The sequence below is a fragment of the Struthio camelus genome, chromosome Z (genome assembly GCF_040807025.1).
Source record: "Struthio camelus isolate bStrCam1 chromosome Z, bStrCam1.hap1, whole genome shotgun sequence".
NCBI lineage: Eukaryota > Metazoa > Chordata > Aves > Struthioniformes > Struthionidae > Struthio > Struthio camelus.
Window position 1 is genome coordinate 18,879,925 of NC_090982.1, and position 18,936 is coordinate 18,898,860.

The following is an 18,936-nucleotide window of genomic DNA, read 5'->3' on the forward strand; positions in this document are numbered from 1 at the left end:
TGTTCTTCCACTTACAATGCAGTCTTGGTTCTAATGCTGCTGCACTTCGGTATGTGTAGGAGCTAATGCTGTAAAGTTATTGCAGTAGAATATTGTAAAGTTACTACCTCTTTTATCTGTGTATTGTCCAGTGTTTGTAATTGATTAGCAGGAATTTCAGCTTTTAAAATTGTGCGTGATGGACAGCAGCAGAGAAATATGTTTCTTGAAAAAGGAGAAAAGAGGTGTTTTAAAGGCAGTCTAATTACTAGAAAGTCATTTTTCTGCAGATTCCTACACATAATTTTGACAAAAGTTCTGTATAGTTGTCACTAAAGGTAGTGGGAATCGGACAGCTAGCTTTATGTAGCTGCAATGAAAATATAAACCTTTTACTTGAAACAACCACCTTTCCATTTCAGAAGGTATAGTTTAAAATATATTAAAATATGAGTTCAAAGGACAGTATTGAGTAACTGTAAATCTGCTTTTTTTTCCCCTCTATACCCACGCTGGTATTTTTGAGATATTTGCAGAACACTGACATTGTACAAATGTATCTGACATTCCTCAGAGCTGCTCAGAGAAGAAGAAAGAACAACCAAGGAGGTTCTTTTACCTAATGCAGATAAATTGAAGAGTGAGCACAGAAGAAGCCATTAAGCTAGCCATAGTCCGTAATCGCAATAGGAGCTGCAGAGGTGACTTTCTTAGTAGCAGTGTTAGATACCTTTTTTCTCCCTTGGCGGAGCAGCATAGGTACAAATTTCTAGCAGTGAACACTAAATACAGATACTAGCCTCTGAATTGTCTGTGCTAAGAATTAGGCTTGACAGGCCTGCCAGTCTGTTTTGTTTTGTTTATAACAGTACTCACGTACAAGTAAACAATGTTTAAAACCTTAGTTCTCTGAATTGTGGAAGAGCAGAGAAACTGTGGTTGTGGACCTGCCTTCTAAATACTTTTAGAAATCACACTCTGCTTCTTGTTAATAGGGAGGATTTAACAACTTTTGAAAGCTCATCATGTTAGTGGAGTAAATAGCATTTACAAAAACTGTACTGTCCGCTGAATACCAATAAAGAAAACATGGTTCCACTTTGATGGTATGAGGGAAGAGGCTGTAAACAGTAGTGTATTACTTATGAGCAGTAGATAACAGTAGCAGAGGGTGTGAGAATGCTTTTTTATAAATATCTATCAGTATAGGCTTCATGCTGGTTAGCTCTGGAAGGAAATCTAAAACTGGGTCTGAATCATGAAGACAGTAGAAAAATTTCAATATAAGCAGTCTCTTTGCAAGGTAAAGCTGTTGCCTAACCACACTGTGTATTGAATTTCACAACTTACAGACTTACATAAAATTCTTACTCATTGCTAACTGTGTTCAGTAAAAGAGAAACAGTTGTGTTATACAAGCATCTCATAAATTTATGTGTGTATTTGCTGGATTTTCAGAGGGCCAACTTATTTTCTGAGAGTTCAGTGTGAATTTGGCGCCTAAATTTGTAAGTAATGTAAATGTGTGTAATAATTACAAAAGTAGGGCAGTGTATTTTTGAAAAAAAAAAAGCTTAGTTAAAATGCTTTTTTTTTTTTTTTCCATATTTGTGGGTGTGCCTTTAATAGAGTTTTCCTCTGCCCTACATTAGAATTTTCTGAAGAAACTGGAACAATCCTTTATGTGTGTCTGCTGCCAGGAGCTGGTTTACCAGCCAGTGACAACAGAGTGCCTCCACAATGTCTGCAAAGTAAGAATGAACTCTGTCTTGCTCTGGGCTTTTTTTTTGGCTCTGAGACACCAGTTACCGGAGCCAAAATGCATTTTAGAAAGACAATTATTGCCTAGCATTATGAGCGAGAAAACATAACAAGTTTGCCTTTAGTGAGTGCTGTGTTTTCAAGTAATCCTAATGTTATGTTGGGGAAAAAAAAGTGGAATGTAGAAGCATATTTAATATAATTCCTAATAGACATAATGAGTCAAGCTTACCATTGCTGGCATTCCATTGTAATTACTGTAGGAATTCGTTTGGTCCAGGAGCTAGATGTTGGTTTAGTAACAGTAATTTATTTTTATATGACTACGGAATAAAAAGAGATGTAAAAAACATGGACTGCACTTTTAATAAGAGTCATTGAAAGGTTACAGGGTAAATACAAAAAGGTATTTGGGCTTATAAGGAATAAGTTATTTTTCCTTCTTATTCTGAGCATAATTTGTATTTGGTAGGAGGGGTGAAGATGTTATGATAAATAGAGATGTTAATTTAAAATTTGCCAATCTTAAAATCTTGACCAGTTGGATATGACATAATGTGTCTGAATCCGATTTGTAGTAGAGTTAATTTTTATAGCAAAAGTGCATAGAGTTGTACACTGAAAGGTGCATGTTTAAACTATGCCTATTGTATCTAATGTTTCTGTCTAAGAGTCTAAAGGGACTCAAACTAATTGTCTTCCTGGTGCAGTATCTGATGATAGAAATTCATTGTTTAAGAAGCTATATATTAATGCGCTATAACTGACTTTGTTGTTATGGATAGCCCCTGACAATCACAAGCAGAGATCTGATGCATGCATACAGGATGATTTTTTCTCCTTCAGAGACATTGCTGTTACAGAGAGGCAAAATTTTATGAAGGGGTTAATATTTAGAGTGATGAAAATTGAAAAACCATGGAGAAGAGAAAGCTGAATGGCAACAAACTCAGAAAGCACAGAATTTGAAGCTGTCAGTAAGTAATTTGCAGATAGACAATAATATCTAGTTAAAACTTTAAGGAATAGTTTGATAGTCAAACACTATTGCTGTTTGGGCGCAGATCTGCCCTGAATAATTTCTCATATTAAACTTGCATGCTTCAGCTATCTGCTGCAGCCTGTGCTAACAAAGAAAGGAGGGCAATGTTGATACTACTATGTTATGAATTGTATCAAATGTAACGTATTTTAATATTCTACGAGTCTTTAATTGGCTTAACTGAATCTTAACAGATGAGGTAGATGCTGATTTTTAGATAAGAGCTATACTTGTATGTTCAGCTACAGCTTGAAATGAAGGTCTGGAATAATGCTGCAATCTAATAGGGATGCTAGAAACAAACTGCAGGTATAGTTCTGATTCACACAGAGACATTAATGGAAATGAAGGGGAAATTTCATTAGTGATCCTTTCTTAATTCTTCTCAAATGCAATGTTTCACATTCTGGCCAAGAACAGAGTTATTTTGCTAGGCCATTTTTACCCTATAGGCAGATATATGCACCCAAGGACTTGATAAGGACTTCCTTTTTCTGGAAGTACAGGAATTTGCATCTTTGGTTTATAGTAATTCCTTAGTTTTTGCTGGTTGTAAAGCAAAGTTCTAACAATTTCCTTCTTTATCTTTGTATGTCCTAGAGTTGTTTACAGCGCTCCTTCAGAGCTGAAGTCTTCACCTGCCCTGCCTGCCGCTATGACCTGGGAAAGGGCTACACCATGGTTCCCAATAAGATACTGCAGACGCTACTGGACCAGTTCTTCCCTGGTTACAGTAAAGGACGATGATGTGCTCGGATCCTTCCAAACTTCTCCCAGTGACTTTATAGACAGTACAGAACAAACACGGGAAATTCAACAGTGGACCAGCCAGCTTGATGGGACTCAATGTATTGTCACATTTTGAAGCAGCTAACCCTCTTCCCCTCATAGCCATCTTTTTTGTGTAGTGAGAACTTTAATTCTCAGCTGTCTTTTAACATCACAGGTAGTTTTGGCCAGTTGACAAATAGTTTTTAAAGAAAAAAAAAAAAAGCCTCAGCTCTAACTGGCCTAGCTGATGCTTACTTTATGATTTGTTTTCGTAACTACCTCAGGACAGAGGAAAATAAATTGTGGGGATGATAAAAAGTTCAGTGAAGTTTTAGCTACACACTGCCTCCTGAATATTAGTTGTGCCTGGTCCATGTGGTTTGATTTACAAAAAACAAAACAAAACAAAACAAAAACCCACAAAAAACAGCAAAAAACAGAAACAGCACTTAAGCCAGCTGGATTAAAGAACAGCAAATTCTGTGGTGTGCATAATCCTTTTTTTGTCTTTTTCTTCCATTATGCTGTATTTTTTTGCAAGAACAGGCTGATTTTTAGTCTATTTTTGTGAGCTTCATTGTGCTTTTTCTTGTATCTTATGCAAGTAAGTTGACTACTAATGACTAATGAGAACAATATGAATGCATTGTTGCTGCATTAGTGTAAAGTGATCTGTGTTTTTTGCACTTAAAGAGGGTATTCAAGACACTCTAGTTGTGTAAAAAATATTTCATATGAAAAAAGCCACTTCTGTATTAGTTAAACTGTATGCTTTTAGTAGGTCTTGTATCAGTGGCAATACATCTACACAGCATTGAAGGCAGTGCTAGCTTGGAGAGGGTTCAAATAGCTTCATATTGTGATCTGAAATTTTATATACAATATATTTCCCCCCAAATATACCTTATTAAATATTTTATGATTCAGAAAAGTTGCTAATTTTGTTTTTTTTTTCCCTGTTAGCCAAACTTACTTCATTTGTGACGTCTAAAAAAGGAGATACTTCTTTTTTTCAGATTACTAAATATTTTCTTGTAGATGGGCTTGTTTCAAACATGAGGCTTTTTATATTCCTTAACTCATCCATCAAGAAAACAATGTTGACTCAAAGGGAAGGCTTTTGTCGTCTCCCTAGAAATTAAGACACTATAATCTAACATATATTCATGGACTTAACACACTGGGTATATTTATTTTCTGTAGCAGTGGTTCTGGTGTAGCGGTCGTAGTGCTCCCTCCATAAACCGGAGCAGGAGTCCCAGGACCTGTGGTCAGTGGAGCAGTGGGGTTTGTATTTCAGATCTTTGAAATATGAAATAACTATTTGTGGAATATCAAATGTGAATTTGCATTTCAGATCTTTGAATATGGAATTCCATTTTTGAAATACCTTTCAATTTGAGGCTACATTATGACATCAGTAAAGTACTACTATTAACTTCATAGCTTTAGGTAAAAGCCCTTCCCTGAGGACTTCGTGACATGTTCATTCACATTGGAGAAGTATATACATCATCCTCTGACATTGCTTGCAATGGTTTTGCTGGAAAGGTTTGAAATGACCTGACCATTCACATGTAGCTGTAATTGCTCTTCTTCATGACCTGAAGTTGGCATTTTTTTTTAATGGCTTAATGACTTTTTATTCAAAATAAGTAAATTCTGACCCCCCCCCACCCCCACCCCAGATTCGAGTTAGGATTTAGGCAGCATGCAGAATACCTTAATGTTGGTAGTAGCTCTGTGGTCATAGCTCAAAAACCAGGCGTTGTTGAATAGTTTTGGAATAATTGCCTGTCATGGTTAAGCATACAGTTTCAAAGAGCTGTGGATAGATTCTTAAATCCTGCTGAAATTCTGTTATTTTTTTACAAAACGGTAGCTCAATACTTCATGGTGTAAATAGATGCAGTTTTATCTCTGTAACATTCATTCATGCAATAAGCCCATAAGATCTGCAACTTTTTATTTGATAGATTAATGCTGTGACGTATTTCATACCTTCTGATGCTTTTTTCCATTTGATGGCTTTTACCAATTAACTGATGAGGTAAATAGCAATGCATCATTACTCGCTCAAAACTCTCATAGAAGGCAGCAATTTTTAAACGCATGTTTCCTTACCCCCCCCCCCGCCCCCACTTTAAATTTAGGTTGGTAACCACGTCCAATATTTTTTTCTGAACATTTCTGTGTTTGTTTATTTTTAAGGTGAGTAGAGAAGGTGAATAGTTCAGATTATTTTTAACAATAAACTGGTCTAAGCACTTACTTATTTTTCTTTTTCAGAAGAGTTAGTGAATCTTGTTGATTAGGAAGTGTGGTTGTTTCTGGTTCATATTAATGCAGGATGATCTCTTTGCGCTTACTGTTAATCTACCACTAGTTGTCAAGTTGTCAGTTTAAAGTCAAGTCATGGGGAATTCTTCATTCAGAACTAAAAATTAATTTTTTTTACATCTCTTCAGTGGCAGACACAATCAGGCTATGCAAAACTGACATATAACAAACACTGGAGTGACTTTTTTTACAAGTACAGTTTGCAGTGGTGTATCACAAGTTTATACCCCTTTAGTGCTATATCATTAGCTATTAAAAATGCCTTTTTCAGTAGACTTGCTTAATGTAGAATCTACTACTATTCTTACCTATATATTTAGACATCTTAAGACCCAGATGCAGCTTTTTATAATCAAAATTGGTTTCTGGCCCAAGCTTCCTTTAATGAAATCCCTTCCTGTTTCCTGTTATCTGCAGGCTGTCTGTTGAATCCCTCATGGAAGTTATGAAGTAGCTAAAGAAGGGCAGCTGCAAAACCTTCACTATACAGGACACAAAAGTAGCATACTTACTTACTTAAAACAGTGCTATAAACACTAGCCACTTCAGAGAAAGCCTCCAAGCATTTATGTGCCTTAAAATAATACACCTTAAAAAAAAAGAGCTCTAGCAGTTAGTTACTGTTCAGTGAGCACAGAAATGTACAGCCTTTCCCCACTCTGAATGGTTCCACAATACCGTCCTGATGACCAAAATTCTGCTTCATGTGGTTGAACTAGTCTGTCACTTGCAAACTCAGTTGTATCTGCACAAAACAGCTCTCAGGTTCCTTCCAAATACACTAGTTTACTTTCACGTGTACTGTCTGTGAAACTGGTAGGATTAATTTTAGGTAAGTTTCACTTTTAAGGCTAAATGATGAGAACAAATTATAAAATACTCCTATTTAAGGTTTACATTTGGGATACTTTTCAAGTGAATTTGGCATTATGTGCAGGAGCAGGATCTGGTCTCCGGGTGCTCTGTTTTCGTGAAGGGCTAGAGTGAGAGTTTGAAATAATAGTTTTTATACAAGCCATAGACTTACGTGGCAAGGCAAGGCAAGGCAAGGCGAGTGCAGTGCCTAAACTAAAGCCACTGTTCAAATTTGATAAGGGGTTTGAGATATAGAAGGTGCATACTTAGACAAGTTAACCCAAACTCAGAATATTTCAGAAAAGCTGTTTGATAACCTTTAGAGGAAGTACAAGGAAAAATTGATATGATATCGAAGAAGGTAAGATTGATCATTTTAGCTAGCTCATGAGAAACAGATCTATTGTTAATATTAATCTCTGACAGTATTTTAATTTGTATAATATCTGTGATTACTGTGGCAGTTCTGACAAATCAGAACTTAAAACAGGCCTTATTTTCATACTGCTCTGTTAGATAAATCTACATCAAAAGTTAAGATCCAAAATATGACAACACTTAAAACTGACCAATTTTATTGCAATACTAACATTGGTAGATAAAAAACAGGTAAGAAATATTAACACTAGCAAGGCTGGTGGTAATCAGTGACGTAAATAAAACAATCATCTACCTCATCTGTTTTTACAAAATATAAACAATTACTCCTGCAGTTAACGTTTATTGCTATTGCCTTAAGTATCGGCATCTATTTTACTTTTTTGTTTTGCAACATATTTTCCATACTGCTTTGAAAATGCTATAGTAATTTGTTAAAACTTTAGCACAAATTGTTAAAATTTAGCCTGAGTCAAGGCAACTTTAACATCAACTGCTGTGGAACTAACACACTTCACTTACTTACACCTAATACACCGATTGTATTTACATTTTAACTGAGCAGTGATTCAATTAAAAAATGTGGAGATTACACAAAATATACACAGTATATAAATCCCCTATCAGGTCTGGGAGAAAAAAGCCATCCAGATGGATTCAGAAAATCAGGCAGCTGGAGGCGGTGTTACGAAGATGCTCTCTTCTGTTCAGAAAAGGGAGATTCGTAGGCTTCCATTGGTGGGCAGGTACAAACCAGATGTTGATCTCCATATATGTCATCAATGCGAGCAACTGTGGGCCAAAACTTGCTTTCAGGCTTCACAAAAGGCTAAATACAGAAAAAGAATTGACTAGTTATTTTATCTGTCATATCAAGGAAATTTATGTAGGTGTAATGCCTGGAGAAGTGCATTTTTAAAGTGAAGTCATACCCCAAATCTATTTGCAGTTCCTGAAATTGTTAACAAGTATTCGTGGAATGGAGCTGGCAGTCAAAACAGTATTTAGATTCTCAAAGAATGTAACCAGGTTGTCCAAAAAAGACTTGCAAAGAAGCAGTTATCATGGGATTTAAAACACAAACAAACTGTGTCCTATGATTAACTGGCTAACAGATAGGAAACAAGGAAAAGCAGAGGAGATGCCAAGATCTGTGCCACCTTGCTTTTCTCCCTTCTTTCAGGTAATTTGTATTGAGCAGCAAAGTTCACAGTGCAATTAGATTCTTCCTCTTTGAAGCAGTAAATACTAATCAAGTAGACACAATTTGGTTTCAAAGGAGAAAAGTTACACATATAGTTAAGTTCTAAATCATCTGTTAAGATTCTGGAAGCAATTTTAGGTAGTTTTCTCAAGATGTCTGACATGTCCACTTCCAATCTGGCCTTTATTTGTAGTTGGCTCACATTTGTGTTTGCCCTGTGTGGCCCTTGCATCTTGTCAAACCTTCATTTAAGTTCTTTGGAGCAGAGCTTTGAACATGATGTGGGGTGGTTTTGGGAGGCTCTGAACTGACTGGAATTCCAACTTGCTTTCCAACAAGAATATCCAGTATTGAAATGCTGAGATTTGGAAATCAGAATTTGCACTCCATGTTTAGAGTTTTGGTTTTTTTAATCTTTTTCCTTGACTTGAAAAACAAAACTAATAGGACTGCTGTAGAGCTCATACACTTAAAATTCAACAACATTAAAAAGGCTCTAAAGCTGTTACTCCTATCAAGATTAGTTCTTCTACAACAGATCAGAAGGAAGACCACAGAGCAGATGGCAAATTTACATATTACCAAGTCATTAGGTTTCCATCGTTTACTCACCAGGGGGAAGGCTGCTACTTCTCTGGAATAAGGACGATCCCATTTTGAAGAAGCAATACAGTTCAGAGTATGTGGTGACATCTACAGCAGGAAGATGTTAAGACATGTGAAATTACTGAATTCAACTGATTATGTTAGTGTGAACCCTCCTTCAAATCCACATTGCTACATAGAAATAGTTGAGATTAATGCCTAGAGTTCTCTTGAGAACATAGTGTATCTGGGGGAAAAAAAAAAGATATCTAAAACAGGAAGCAAGTCAGAATTTAGATTTTTTGCCTAAAAGATACTATTAATTAACTGACATTTGAATATGCTTCCATTTTTTTTTACTAAAAATCCCTGTGGTATTTAACAATGCAGTGTAGCATTAGAACAATTACTGTGAAAGTTGAGCTAACAGCTTTTTTGTGCTACAATTGCTAAAATAATTCTTTTCATTTTTATTTTACAGTCAGTTTTAAGGTCATTCTACCTCACTCCTTAACTTAGATAAATAAGCATCTCTTCATTACTTTGAGAAGACCCTGAAACAGATACACAGATCATATGCTGCCTTAACTTTCTCCAGTCTTTTAGCAAAGGCTAGACTTTTGACTTGGTGGGGGGGAGGGAGGGGAAAATCAAAATTCAAGTTTTGAAAGCGTTTTTAGAAAAGTAAAATTTCAGGAAGAAATTAGGAAGGATACTAAGTTAAGGTAGGTAACTACCATTCATACTTGTGACATTCAACCTGGTGATGTTCTCTCCAACTTTTGCACATTGGTCAGTGTTTAGTTTCACTGTTGCACACAGTATTGGAAGACCAGGAAGTGATCTCAAAGGCTGTTACGTTGGTAACTTGATCTACATGTTATCTTACCTTCAGTGGGTTAACTTGAGGGTCCATCCTGCCCTCCTCTATTTCAGCAATTTCCTGCCGAATACTGATCATTGCATCACAAAATCTATCCAGCTCTGCCTTGTCTTCAGATTCTGTTGGTTCAATCATAAGTGTTCCTGCCACTGGCCAGGACATGGTTGGAGCATGAAAACCTGATTAAAAAAGAAATTCCGTCACTGACAACAGGTTATGACTTTATACAAGCATTAGCTAGCATCGATTCACAAATTTAGTCCTTTCTGTAACAGGACTCTTTGTACAAGACTGAACCTACAGGGTGGCAGTGTAGTTACAGAGGTAAGAGACTGTTCAAGCATGTTATTTTTTTAACCCTCAAATATTAGCCTCTTGTGCTACTGAGGACAGAGTTCAGAGTTACACATTGATTTCATGATATGCTCTTAAAACCTGCACTTTTAGCTTTGATAATTTTCTGCCCAAAATACTTCTACCCAAGGGTGGTTTCTGACCCCTTCTGCTCACTTCAATAAAAGTGTTGTAACTTTACCTTCTTATGACAGGCTGAATGGCAAAGTGTAGATCTGTGCAACTGAGAAACTAGGTAAAAAGAAGAGGTGGTCTCTCGCGATGCCTTTTCTGCACTACTGCAAATTATAGCCTTGTGACGCTTTTAGTCTGGTTGCAGGAGATGAAACAAACTTTTCCAGATAACTCACCTTCATTTGTATGGAAAAGTTTGTTTAAAGTGATCCATTCTATTCAAGACTGTAGCAGCCCTCTACAAAGAACAGGGAAGATTTTTTTTTTTTTTTTTTTTTGCTTTCAGGACTTGTGGATTATAACACTAGATAGTGTTTTACTACCCAGCAAAATAGCTTTTACTCATAATAAGTTAGAGGCATAGTTGTACACTCAGCTAGAATCAAGCTGTTCAGTGGATCATCTTTTCTGGTTGCCAGGATCAATTAGATGCCTTAAAGCAAGTACAAACAGGTAACAGAGGACATCTCTGGAGTGCCCAGTCAAGGGGGAGCACTTCTTCCTAGATTGTATGATGAAGCAGGTGCTCAAATGCTATTGTCATAGTTCAAAAGTTTTTATGCGTTAATTTTCTACGCATGGCTGATGCTGGAATCTTGGTTCCAACCCATTTGCTTATACTGCTATGCATCATGTCGTCACAGCTTTGAGGGGCCAGTTGATAGAAATTGAGAGGTAGTTACTATCACTCAGCTGATGCAAATAGCTCTCTAAGCCCTTACTAAACATGAGGACACAGAATCACAGAATGGTTGAGGTTGGAAGGGACCTCTGCAGATCTAGTCCAACTCCTTGCTCAAGCAGGGTCTCCCTGGGAACAGCTTGCCCAGGACTGTCCAGATGGCTTTTGAATATCTCCAGGGATGGGGACTCCTGAGACTATCATGGCAAGATTCACCATGCAGAAGCACAGGACTGGAATGTTTTTGGAATCTTTTAAAAGAGGTTTAGGCAATTCTCACTTACCCTACTACTTTAAAAAAGAAAAAAAATATATCCTTTGTCTCACCATAATCCTGAAGTCTCTTAGCAAGATCTACAGCTTCAATATTGGCTGTTTTTTTGAAAGGTCTTGTATCCAGAATGAATTCATGAGCTACATAACCTGAAAACAACAACAAAAAAAGTGTACCATGCTTATTTGCTGGGAGAACGCTGTAGTCTACCAAACAATCTATTCTCAAGGGTTTGGTGGAGAACATGGAAGAAAGACAAGTAAGAAATATATACTTAGGGAAACACTTAAGCTTGAGAAACTAACAGGTAAGAGATAAAACTCAGTATTTGAAGATTGGTCCTTTCTGAGTCCCAGTATGCTAAGAAAAGGCCTCATTTTCCAAGCTCAGAACTGGGAAAGAGATGCTCAAAGTAGACTATACTATTTACAAATACACTGAGAAATAATTAGTTTTAATTAGTATATAATAATAATAATTATATACTAATTAAATAATTAGTATATAATTATATATATAATAATATATTAGGAATAGTTAGTATTAGTTGTCCATCACCGTTTGGGTCCCAGGCTTTCTCTCAAGCTCTCCAAACTAGCAGTGTAGAAGATAATCAGTTTCATATTATGCAGGAGAGGAGCCCAAGTCTGTTATTACTCAGAGGCTAGAGACAGATTCATCTGAACTTACATCCATCAACCAGAAGTGAGTGAGTGAGAACCTGGTTTTATTTCATTACTGAACCTTGCAAAATTTGCAACTTCTTTTACTTCTGTGAGGAGATAGTATATTCTTTTAAAATACAGTCTGCAGATTTAGCTAACATGTAGTCCCTTAAATTTAAGGTATGCACACTTTGAATAGCATGCACATTGGATTTAGAATTTTTTGGTGCCATTCAACTTCAGCAAAAGTCAAATAGTATTCTGTGATAGTTACAATAGCCTATTACTAAGACATAATTCTTTCATCTCTTAAAGTAGGACAAAAATACTGAGTAAGACAGAAGGACCACAGCTGGAACACATCCAAGAAAGGGTTGCACAGACTTGAGGAACCAGAATACAGCTGAAGTATTTTCCTTTGGGAGGAGGCAGGGGAATCCCTTTAACAATGGAAAATAAGAGTGGGAACAAGGAGAGAAATTTTTCATCTTTCAGAGAAAAAGTGTTCAAGGAAAAGTACAGGTCCAGAAATTGTTTCACATTTTTTATTGTGCCTTTAGCTGTGGGATATTTGGAGGTTCCAACATTGCAGCTTCTCCTTTTTCCACTCTTTCATTAATCTGCTAATAGACTTTAAGGAGAACAATCTGATGCAGAAGTTCATTCTATCCTATATCATTATTTCATCTGATTACAAATTAGCATTTTTTTTCCTTCTACTTCCACGTCTCTCAGTTCCCTTGTGATACCTCCACACAACTAGTGTGGCAGGTTCTCTCTCTCCATATGAGCTGCATCAGGAAAACATTGAGACTCAGCTATTGCACAGTATTAAATACGAAACCATATTACAATGCAATTGTTACATTAAAAGCTAGGAAAAAAGGTCACCTCTATCAGAGGAAAACAGAGACTGTTCAATACTTGCCTTTTACTCCCCTGAAAAGGATTTTATAATGCTTCTCTAGCCTCTTTGCCATGTAGTTTGCATTTAGGATAGCAATCTCAGAAGCGTGTTTAAGACCCTTTCCTCCCATTGTCTGAAAGAGGAATAACACCAACAAATAGATGTGAAAACCCCAAGCAAGCTAAGCAGGTTCTAGTAATGGGCAAACATAATACGAAGCAGCATCTTACCTCATCTGACTAGTCATAAGGCGATACTTAACTTCTTCTTACTACACTAAGACACAACAGGCATTACTTTGGTAGTCTGGGTACACATAGCTTATAAGATTGCTTATTGCACAAGAGTATTTGCTAAAAAAAAAGAAAAAAAAAAACCACAAAAAACAAACCACCAAACTCACAAATTTCATCAGCCCCAAGACCTGTATATGCTGCCTGTCACCATCTTTATCGCCAGGGGAACAGCAGTCTAAAAAGCTGTTTTTACTATATGTTCAACTTATCCTAGCTACTCAAAGTCTACTTGCTGGTGCTGCAGATGACACTGTATATTAACAAAATTGAGAGCCAAATGAACACAAAGGTATACCTATTTCTCTGCTAATCCATGGTATAAAGTGCTGGAATTCAGCTGTGTTTGAACTTCCTAATGCTAAACCTAGAAGTTAAGTTGGCAGACAAGAATGGCAAGCAGCCTTCAGGACAGTCCCTTTAGATGGGAAAGTCTAAACAGATGGTACTTTGTGCTGTGAAGAAATAGCTTCTCTTAAAATTTACGACAGTTTGAATATTCTGTAACAGAACTGTAATGTTCTGTAGCCACAGAAGTTTTACCAGCTGATGCTCGCTCCTTTCAAATCCAGTGAGAGCTGCTTTGCACAGGAGTGGATGTTTCCATGTTTCCAAGGAAAGTGTGAAAGACACTGCCCTAAAGTTCACCCTTGCAACTCTTTCTCTCATTGAAAGCTTAAAATACTGTGCAGAATCCTAGAATACCCTCTTCAGAAATAGGATTTGAGTCTACATTCATGTCCTTTGGCTGAATACTTCCAAGTATGTTACCAAATATTTACAGACTTAGCAGACTGCAAATCATTAAAAAATTACTTAGATCATGATCAAGTTGTTATGCACCTAAAGTCAAAACTAAGATCGTTTCTCAAATTCAATAAAGTGTCCCGGAATTCAAGTTGTTCTCTTTCTAAACAGATTCTGGGAAGTTAAATATTACACAGGTCAAATAGCACTACTGCAGCATATAGCCAAAAATATTCGATGAAAAACACTAATTACCAAGCAGCTCCTTAAATATGAAAACTTGCAAGTCAGAGACAGTGGAGAGGCAAGGCTAACTGCACGCGTTCTGTCTTGTGGGCTTAGCATCTATGCCTCAAGAAATATTACGGATAAGAGACAGAAGAATCAGACAGGCTGCATATTTACAGCTATAGTATTGCCATCCTTTCTATACTAGTAGGTGCAGCAGTCACAGCTTCAGTGATGGCAGTAGGTTGTTCTACTATTCTACTGCAAAACAAGGATCTTCAAAGGATCTAAGTGATCTGTCACCATGTTCAGATGCACTGCAGTCTGTGCAAACAGCATATGAAGAGTTACTCTTAGACCTGTTTATGTGATTTCAGTGACAGAGGTCTTCAGACTCACTAAGCAGAAACAGACCCTCAGCTCACACTGCTTAGAAAAGTCTACCCACCTTGATATACACCCAGGAAATAGGCAATATAGCACTGGAACCCCAAGGTGCAGCACTGACGGTACCCAAAGGACACGCATCCTTATCCATCTGCATTTTAATCACAGGATGGGTAGGCAAGTAGGGAGCCAAATGTTTCTTCCTAAAACAAAAAAGCAAACAAACAAGCCCATCGACTGATTTTAGAACTTAAATACATGCTTCTGTGTTATCATTCCCTGACAGCTCCGGTAGCCTCTCGTAGCCTTACTTCCAAAGGGAGGCCACCAGGGACTCAAGTCTACATCTTCTTCAACAGGAAGTATATTAGCACAGCCAGTGACAGTGGAGGATGGTACTCAGTTATCAATCTATTTATGCAGATATCAAAATCAAAATGATTTTTAAAGGAGTAGGATTGCCCTATAGGATAGATTCCTGTTTAATGTCCTCATGCACCACTTCTGCATTCAGGACTATATACAGCACCAGTTCTCAAAGCCTACAAACCATTTCTGCACCTACACAGAAAACAGGCTCTGAGCCAGAGGTACCAGAGGTACGATACATAATAAAGGGCCAGCACAAAAGTCAGGGCTTGGGAGTATATACAAACTTGCAATTCAACAGATCAGCTTAGGATGAACCCAATCAAGGGAGCAAAAAGGGATCAAGGGAGCAAAAAAAAAAAAAAAAAAAAAAAAGAAACCACACCACACAACTTACAAACAACAGTACAGCTCCCATGTAACTGGAAGCTGTAAACTCCCAGTTAAGTAAATTGCCAACCTAGACTCACTAAGGGTTTTTTCATTTTAGAAAAGCTAGTAAAAAAATATACTCACACTCCTATTGGTCCCATTCCAGGTCCTCCTCCTCCATGGGGGATGCAAAAAGTTTTGTGAAGGTTTAAGTGAGAGACATCGGAGCCATAATCCCCAGGACGACATAGACCCACCTGTGAAGGACATACTCTGTCTCAAAAAAATTCTTTACTTACAAAGTGACTCCCTAAATATTATTGCCTTTTAAAGCTTTAAGGCCTTTTACTGCATTTAAGAAAATTAGGCTGTAAGAGACGTTACATGCCTTTCCGTTTTCCTTTAACGTGATGTTTCATAAACAAGAATTGATTGCAAACACAGTATTTTTTGCTTTAGAAATTCTTATTCGTATGTAAAGAGTACCTTTGACAAGGATTAAGCAGACTGAGCCATTTAAAATTCCCATTACTATTTTCAGTGAACTCTTTTTAAAACAGATTTTATAAATCTTGTAACAGATTTAGAGGAAAATTCAGATAATTAAAGAGCTATTTTACCACATAATTTTTATTATGATACTTGGAAACCTCGCCTCCATCCCCTGGACACTGTATAGTCTTGTGGTGAAGCTATGCTATGGTGTGAGCGGAGCACTTGTATTTAATTCCAGTGAAAGTACAATCCCAACCGTAACAAATCTACCCAATAGTTTTCATACCTGGGCATTCATATTTGCCCCATCTAAGTAAACCTGGCCTCCATGTTTGTGAATTAGATCGCACACATCTCCGATCTCCTCTTCGAACACACCATTGGTAGAGGGGTACGTGATCATGATGGCTGCCAGGTTCTCCTTGTGTTTATCCACCTGGAGGTGAGGAGAAGACAGAGGACGAGGTCACTGAAGCTGACAAAGCTTCTTAGTGGAGGATCTTTAAAAAAAAACATGTACTTAAGACTACCAAGTGTTTTACAGGTGAGAAGGAAGTCTATCAGCAGGCAGTGTAAGTCACCAACAGCAAACGATACTGACCTCTTCCTTTTAGCAATATCCATGGAAAAAAGATTGATTTCTTAACAAGCCAGAACTTCAAATTGGGGAAGAAGGCACAATACAAAAAGATGTAGGCATAATCACTTCTGAGAGGCTTTTAAAAAAGCTAAGTTCAACATTTAGCCTTCAAAGCTAATGTGATCAAGTGCCCATCCCCCTACTTCCAGTTCTACCACAGGAGCCTGCTAAAACATGTATTTTTAGAAATGTGTCCAGCTAATCTCTTGGATTCCCAAGATTCACCTGCAGCCAGTCTTCTCAAAAGAGCAAAAAAGTTGCCTAGCAACATCTTCCCCAGTGGAGGTGGGCTTGAGCTTTTCTAAGTGAAGGCTAAAGTGCAGCTACAAATGCTTGAGACTCATGAACATGCTTCATTCATTTCAGATCCTGAATGCAGGAGAAAGAGCTCTGCGGTAAAAAGAGCCTACTGTGTAAAAAGACTCGCTCAGCCACTCCTGCACAAAAGCTCTGCAAATTACCAGTGTCACAAGGCTTGTGACTGAGTCAGCAAAAAAGGAAGGAATTACTTATCCTGAATCTCCAGCATGTATTCACTACTTCTTTTGCCTTATTTTCTCTCAGAAAAAAATCCGATTCAGCTACCAAAACTATTACCTGTAGAGAAGGCGTGTTGGTGCCTTAAACATTAAAGCTGATTAAATACCCACCATTGCTTTTAAATGGGCAATGTCAATGCTCCCATTTTTATCCACTTCAATTGGCTGAATCTTCATCCCTGCCATTTGTGCACTTGCTGGATTTGTACCATGAGCAGATTTAGGAATAAGGCAAACCTTAGAAGGAAAAAGAAGCACGATATACAGCATAAGCAATTATAAAAATCTTAAGGCGCTGTTGGTTATCCTCAGCTGCAATTCATTATCAAAGTTTTCTAAAGGGAGCCTGAGTGAATATTTACTGGCAAAGTGTCACTTGCACTAAATGCTGCAACTCAGTTTTCTTCCAAAAAACAAAAACAAAAACATACAAGCAGCAGTGTCAAAATACCCACGAGCAGAATCAAGTTTCATGGACTGCTAAACTCACATTTCCAGAACATTACTTCAGGTATTCACACTTAAGGAGTTGTTTCTTTTCACATTTTTTTTTTAAACAGTAATCAGATTCCGTACATACAGTTACTGAAAGGAAAAATATCCTAATGCAAACTTCCCACTATATCTTCAGCTGATTTCTGAAGCTTTTTCTTCTGTATTCTATTTGAAACAGATCTTAGCCTGAAATATTTTGGCTATAGCTAAGAAGTTTAGAAAGGCTGCTTATATTCTCTATATAGCTCATTTTAAAAAAACTTTTTTTTATTTAAATAAATGTAAGTTTTGGTCACTGTTAAGTAGGAAAACAGAGCTCAGGATGTTTCCAGACTTTTACAATGACCTGCCATGCTTAAAGAAGACAGTAAGTGTGCCTTTTCTATTAAAGAAAAAAAAAATCCATTGATCTTAGCATCCACAGATGCTAAGATAAATGATAGTAACAGTAAATCTTGGAAAGCTAATCAAAGAACTAATCAGCCTATGTCAGAACCTGGATATTTTCTCTGCTTGCAGAGAAAATACGGAAGTGTGCTGAAAAGAAATACGTAAGAATCCCACTCCCACTGGTGGCATGCACTGCGGTGCATCCTCTGTAGTAATTTTAACTCTACAGCAGAAATGTAAAGGTCTTGCTGGGCTGCATCTGCAGTCACTGGACACAGAATTTACTGTGCATTAGGCAACTCGGCAATAAAGTAGACAGATGTGAGTTGTGTAAAGGTAAGTCCAACATTTTTTCCCCACAAGGGGGCACCAAACCCAGATGAGGCTAACATGAAAGAAAGTAAACCAGCTGATTAAGCTTCTTTCAAAGCAAAAGTCCCAGCTAACTTCTTAACATCTGCTCTGCAGAGGAAGCTAGTGAGACATCTCTACTTTCTGTAAAATGGTCAGTATTTGAAAAGAAATATGTATGTTGTTAACAAATGCAGATACTACAACTAGCAGCAGCAGCAAAACCATAGTGTCATGTTTTAAACTTCAGAATAGTCCAAACCTGGGTGACAGTGATAATGCTTTACCCTTCAGCATTAGCGACCCTCTTCTGTCACCTCTTCATGGGTCTAACACACAGATTAGAGATTTCCTGCCAGCAACAAACCCTGCTATACTACTTTCTCTTTTTGACTACTACTCTAACTTTCATACTGTCTATGTTAGGCTTTCTCTTTATCTTGCTCCTAGCTGCCGTGCAGATATGGAATAAAAATAATGGAAGTCTCCATAACATACACTTTTGACATCAATCAAAGACTAACAGCATGACTTTAAAATAGTATAACCTAACATCTCTGTCACTAACCCTTGAAGGATAGCAGAAGGACATCTCTTCATAACATGATCTAATTTTACCAAACACAGCATAAACACTGTCACAAGAGAGGTTGAATAAATGGTGTGGACAACACCAATACTTCTGAGCTGTGGCTACTTCTGGCCAGTCCAGGATAGAAGGTCACTTCAGTTAAAGAGTCAACATTTTATGGCATTTTGTATGAACAAAGAAAGGC

At 37.3% G+C, this 18,936-nt stretch overlaps 2 protein-coding genes across 6 annotated transcripts in view; one reads left to right on the top strand and one right to left on the bottom strand.

Moving 5' to 3' along the window:
• Window positions 1-4,484, top strand: part of UHRF2 (ubiquitin like with PHD and ring finger domains 2) — a 95,839-nt gene extending 91,355 nt beyond the window's left edge. For 4 of the 5 annotated variants that reach the window (XM_068928806.1, XM_068928809.1, XM_068928810.1 and 1 more), the window contains 2 exons: window positions 1,632-1,730; window positions 3,383-4,484. In XM_068928806.1, the coding sequence (XP_068784907.1) occupies window positions 1,632-1,730; window positions 3,383-3,529 (246 nt within the window). In that variant the 3' untranslated portion in view covers window positions 3,530-4,484. Of the gene's footprint in view, window positions 1-1,631; window positions 1,731-2,586; window positions 2,718-3,382 lie in introns of all 5 variants that reach the window. The other variant, XR_011138065.1, reaches the window with a different exon arrangement.
• A 2,822-nt stretch (window positions 4,485-7,306) lies between these two features.
• The window catches only part of GLDC (glycine decarboxylase), a 41,997-nt gene continuing 30,367 nt past the window's right edge, over window positions 7,307-18,936 (bottom strand). Inside the window, exons 17-25 of the mRNA XM_068928206.1 lie at window positions 17,036-17,161; window positions 16,032-16,181; window positions 15,395-15,507; window positions 14,571-14,712; window positions 12,876-12,987; window positions 11,336-11,431; window positions 9,805-9,977; window positions 8,943-9,023; window positions 7,307-7,955 (exon numbers count right to left, since the gene is read on the bottom strand). Of these exons, the coding sequence (XP_068784307.1) occupies window positions 7,812-7,955; window positions 8,943-9,023; window positions 9,805-9,977; window positions 11,336-11,431; window positions 12,876-12,987; window positions 14,571-14,712; window positions 15,395-15,507; window positions 16,032-16,181; window positions 17,036-17,161 (1,137 nt within the window). The 3' untranslated portion in view covers window positions 7,307-7,811. The remainder of the gene's footprint in view (window positions 7,956-8,942; window positions 9,024-9,804; window positions 9,978-11,335; window positions 11,432-12,875; window positions 12,988-14,570; window positions 14,713-15,394; window positions 15,508-16,031; window positions 16,182-17,035; window positions 17,162-18,936) is intronic.